Source organism: Pteropus vampyrus, unplaced genomic scaffold (assembly GCF_000151845.1).
Source record: "Pteropus vampyrus isolate Shadow unplaced genomic scaffold, Pvam_2.0 Scaffold235, whole genome shotgun sequence".
In the NCBI taxonomy this organism is placed as follows: Eukaryota; Metazoa; Chordata; class Mammalia; order Chiroptera; family Pteropodidae; genus Pteropus; species Pteropus vampyrus.
This window is the reverse complement of record NW_011889016.1, coordinates 634,686-639,451: the sequence shown is the minus strand read 5'-3', so window position 1 is coordinate 639,451 and position 4,766 is coordinate 634,686. Positions and strand designations below refer to the sequence as shown.

The 4,766-nt window shown below is 65.1% G+C and overlaps 1 protein-coding gene across 1 annotated transcript in view; it reads left to right on the top strand.

Moving 5' to 3' along the window:
* Positions 1-4,130, top strand: part of CLPTM1L (CLPTM1 like) — a 14,449-nt gene extending 10,319 nt beyond the window's left edge. The window contains exons 10-16 of the mRNA XM_011373916.2: positions 701-751; positions 1,453-1,535; positions 2,237-2,271; positions 2,716-2,771; positions 2,848-2,892; positions 3,198-3,313; positions 3,653-4,130. Coding sequence (XP_011372218.1) covers positions 701-751; positions 1,453-1,535; positions 2,237-2,271; positions 2,716-2,771; positions 2,848-2,892; positions 3,198-3,313; positions 3,653-3,737 — 471 coding nt within the window. The 3' untranslated portion in view covers positions 3,738-4,130. The remainder of the gene's footprint in view (positions 1-700; positions 752-1,452; positions 1,536-2,236; positions 2,272-2,715; positions 2,772-2,847; positions 2,893-3,197; positions 3,314-3,652) is intronic.
* The last annotated feature ends 636 nt before the right edge of the window (positions 4,131-4,766 follow it).

Sequence of the window (4,766 nt, the reverse complement as noted above, 5' to 3'; positions counted from 1 at the left end):
GTCCCGTCGCAGGCCCCAGCACGTGTGCCGGCACTCTGTGGCTGCACCCGATGCAGTGTGGAAGCCTATGCAGCAAGTGGCTGTCGTTGATGACATCACTGCTGTCCGGCACATGGGGCAGCGCCCTCATGGTCGCGGCTAGTTCTGGGCTCGCACAGGGACCCAGGTCACAGACTCAGCGGTGTCTGCACTGAAGGCAGGCGACCCTGTCCCGGCCGAAGGGACGCGGTCCAATGGGCTTCTGCGGTAGCTGCCCAAATGCCAGCCACGGCCTGGACGCGTCCAGCTCCTGGAGCTTCCTGTGCAGGTTGGGGCTGGTGGGGAGCGGCGTGTGTGGTGCCAGGCGTGGGGCTCGCTCCGCTCTGCAGCAGGCTTCAGCTGGGGGACCCTCAGGACGCTCCCGTTGTCCCGGTGGGTCAAGGACAAGAGCTCGGCCGATGGGGCTCAGCGCTGTTTCCAAAGCCGCCCGCGGACCCTGCCTTGCTGGTGGGAGCAGCGGCCGAGCGTCCTGGTGCCAGGCGAGAGTTTCACTGTGAAAGGCCATGGCGGGGGGGGAGTGCGTGCGCAGGCCTCAGCGTGAGCTCCATCTAGGTCCGGGTACAGAGGAACACGGTCCCCCGCCCCTTGGGTGGAGGGCAGGGTCGTGCCCGGACGCTTGCCCGCATCTGCTACTGATGCGGCTGTTTGGCTTTTACTACAGTTTGGCACCTGCAGCGAGTCGGAGAGGAAGACGGAGGAGTACGACACTCAGGTGGGCAGCAGCGCGTCTGGCAGGCAGGCCGCTGAGTACCCGAAGACGGTCGCTGCGGGAGGCTGTCTCCTTGGAGGCGGGGCCATGTCCCGAGCAGACTGCGACGGGGGCGTAGGGCAGGGGCTCCTGGTTGTGTCTCCCGCACGGCGGTCAGGCGTCTCCGTTTTCGTGAGCAGACCTGTCCCCGTGGGGCCTGCTGTGGTCACTGCGAGTGAGCTCTCGCAGGCCCATGTGGCCCCATGGGGAGGCCCGCGTGTCCAGCCACAGCCCTCAGTGCCCTCACCCACGCTTCTTGGGGACTGGGTGGGGAGGGGAGGGCGTAGCTTTTTGCCTTGACGGACATCAGCTTGCATCCCAATTTTTACTGGGGTCATGATAAAGTTCAAGTGGGAATACACACGGGCACAACGGTGCGACGCGGACAGCAGTTCGCACCCGTGACCGGGGAGAGCCACTTCCGACTCCTTCCCGCCCCGCGTGTGCTCTGCTCTGTTGAGTTCTGGGCGAGCCGGGTCGGACCAGCTGCTGTTGGCGTCACAGCCCACGTCAGCCTGCCCCTGGGTGCCATGCGTCCTGTGGGTTTGATGGCCCACGCTGTGTCCTCCATGACAGCTGCCCATAAGTGGCGGCTTCCTGCCCGCTCGTTGGCTTCCTGTCCGAGGCGGGAGGCAGGGCTCTAAGGCGGCACTCTGCGCCCGCAGGCCATGAGATACTTGTCCTACCTGCTCTACCCGCTGTGCGTCGGGGGCGCTGTCTACTCGCTGCTGAATGTGAAGTACAAGAGGTACGGCACCCCACCACCCTGTCACCTGCTAAGCCCTGGGCCTCCGTCCCCTCTGCAGTGACCGCCGGGGCCCAGCCAGTCCCGGGGTTGGGAACGCTGGTGGGAGCACCCCAGCATGGGAGACCCTGCTGCAGTAGGGCCAGGCGCCCGGCCGTGCGCCTTTGCCCTTTTTCTGGAGCCGTGGGCATGTAGAGGTCTTGCTCCCGCAGCACCATGCCCAGGGCGAGTGTGGGCGAGTTACCTGGGACCCACCGTGGGTGGCCTCTGCTGGGGCTGTGGAGAGGGGCGGGGCATGCGAGCTGCATGGCAGCGGCTGCCGGTGACTGGCGGCTCTGAAGGACTCTCAGCGCGGTCTCCGCCCCCGTGGCGAGCCTGGTCCACGGAAGCAGGTGGCAGGTGGCGTGAGGGGCCACCCGGGCCTCCAGTTCACAGACACTGTGCCTTGGGCAGGCACCTGGGAGAGCTGGGGTGCTCAGGGCTCCCACGGAGGAGTCGCCGTCGTCAGTATAACAGATGCTAGCCGACGGGGCTGGGGTGCTCAGGGCTCCCACGGAGGAGTCGCCGTCGTCAGTATGACAGATGCTAGCCGACGGGGCTGGGGTGCTCAGGGCTCCCACGGAGGGGTCGCCGTCGTCAGTATGACAGATGCTAGCCGACGGGGCTGTCGTGCCCCTCGGTGACAGCTCTGTCTCCCTTTCCAGTTGGTACTCCTGGCTGATCAACAGCTTTGTCAACGGTGAGTCCTGTATTTTCTTCTTTGGGTGACAGCATCCCCAGCGGGTCCTACTTCACTGCTCCTGTGACGTGAGGTCACCTGCCAGGCCCCCTGCCCCACGCGCCTGCTGGGCCCAGGACACCCAGGTGGCCCGTCAGCGCCCCTGAGCAGCCTGCTCTGTGCTGGCAGCAAAGGGCTCCGACTCCACGGGCGAGTCCTCGGGGCGCAGCAAGGCGGTCAGCCCCAAGCACAGGTTCATGTGGGCCATCCCGCCACACGGCGTCACCGCGTCTCTGTGGGCAGTTAGGGGCCCTCGCTGCAGCCCCCAGGGACAGACCTGGGGTGACTGAAGAAAAGGCTGTTCCGAAGTCACTGTTTGGAGCTGCCCAGCCACGTGACCTAAACCCCCGGGCTGTCCGGTGTGGGGTGGTGCGTGCCTGCTGTCTAGCCCGTCTGTCCCCGCAGGGGTGTACGCCTTCGGCTTCCTCTTCATGCTGCCCCAGCTGTTCGTCAACTACAAGGTAAGACGCGTCCCCAGGGGCGGTGGCCTGGGCGCTCTGTGGCCTGCTCCCAACCTGCACCGTGTCTTGTCCCCAGATGAAGTCGGTGGCACACCTGCCCTGGAAGGCCTTCACCTATAAGGTCAGTGCTTTGCTTGTGAGCGCTGCGCAGTGCAGGGGCCGCGTTTCGGTCACATGTTGGGGTGTCGGGGTGGCTCCCATGGCCCCCCACCTGGGTCAGGCTGCCCTGAGGTTCATGTCACCATGTCATGGCCCGTTCAGAGCCACCACCTGCTCCTTTTCTGTTCTCTGCGGTCACTCTGAGAAGCACGTCTGCTGTGAAGGGCTTTGCTGACTTGGGCCTGAGTGCATGGGGTCTGGGCAGTTGGCTGGGCGTCCCCAGGTGACCCCCAGTGGCTGGTTCCTATCCCTGTCCCCGTCCCCCAGGCCTTCAACACCTTCATCGACGACGTCTTCGCCTTCATCATCACCATGCCCACCTCCCACCGCCTGGCGTGCTTCAGGGACGACGTGGTGTTCTTGGTCTACCTGTACCAGCGGTGGTGAGTCCCGCCCCGGCCACACCGGGCCGTCTTGGGGGCAGGGGTGGTTCGCGGTGGCCGCATGTCATGGTGGCAGGCGTGGCGGGGGCCGTCACGGCGGTTGGCACCCAGGTGCAGTGGCGCTGCTCTGTTTGCGTGTCCGGGCCAGCCTCTGCGGGCAGGAGAGCTCGCGCCCGGCTCCTGCCTCCGCACAGCGGTCACCTTCTGGGCAGCCTCGAGCTCGGGGCTCTGGTATGACCCGGCCCTAGCAGCGGGAGGGCGGGTCGGACCCCAGTGTGCGGGGTCGCGGGCTTGGACGACATGGTGCTCCGTCACGGGACGGGGCGCATGCCGTTGCAGGCTCTACCCCGTGGACAGGAGCCGGGTGAACGAGTACGGGGAGTCCTACGAGGAGCGGCCCCAGCAGAAGCCCCGTGCAGACTGAGCCCGCTGGGTGCCCGGAGTCAGCTGGCCGAGTACTTGGGACACTTTTGGGAGCTCCCCGGGCACCCCGCCTCCGCATTGCCAAAACCTCTGAGCGTGCCGCGTGTGCCCCCGAGCCCCTCCGTGGTGTGGGGAGGGTGGGCAGCACCACGCCACCCCAGCCTGTGGACGTCACCTTGGCGCTGAGGTCCCCTGTGCTGCGTGTCACCGCAGTGCCCCCGCTGCAGAGGGGAGGTGTGGCTTCCACCTCAGCGTGCACATCAGATGCCTCTGCTCCGTGCTGTGTGGACTCTGGGATCAAATGGCTTTTTTTGTTTGTTTAAATACTTGACTATTTTAAAGCTTAATGGATGTACGTTTGTATTTTAAAATAAACTTCTCTGGCTGTAACATTTTCTTGGCCCGGTGCAACACGGAGTGCGTTTCAGACACGCTGTTTGCCCCATGCCATGGTGAACACGTGAGTGGGTTTACATATGTTTGCTAAGGGGACAAACGTAGCTCCTGTCCCTAGCCGCCGCGTTGTGGGTGTCCCTGGAATTCCCGTCTGGTGTGACGACGCCTCACGGCCCGACTAGTCACGTCGGTTGTTTTCATTAAAAGCCCCGGGTTAGCACGGGGATGAGGCGGGCGGCCCCACAGCCAGCCTCCGCAGCGTCACCTGCATGGGAGGCGCTTCGGGAGGGTCAGGCGGCCCCAGAGCTGGCCTCTGCGCCTCCGCCTCCGCATACTGTTTTTTGGGAGGCGGGGGGGCCTGCTCTGCGAGCACTGGCTGTCACCCACTTCACACCCTCACATGTGAAGCCTGAAGCACCCGTCTGCTGCTCCCTGTCCTCTGTCCTCATCAAGGTGTCGGGAGGACGTGCTCACTGTGCCGCCCGCCCCTCGTCCTCTGACAGGCTGCGTGGGGCCTTCACGGTGCACTGCCCAATAGGCCGGGCCTGGCGTGTGGGACGTGGGCTCTCTGGACCATCCCTCGGAACCCCCAGGGGCCCACGGTCAGCTCTTATCATTTTGCTTAGTTTGTCTC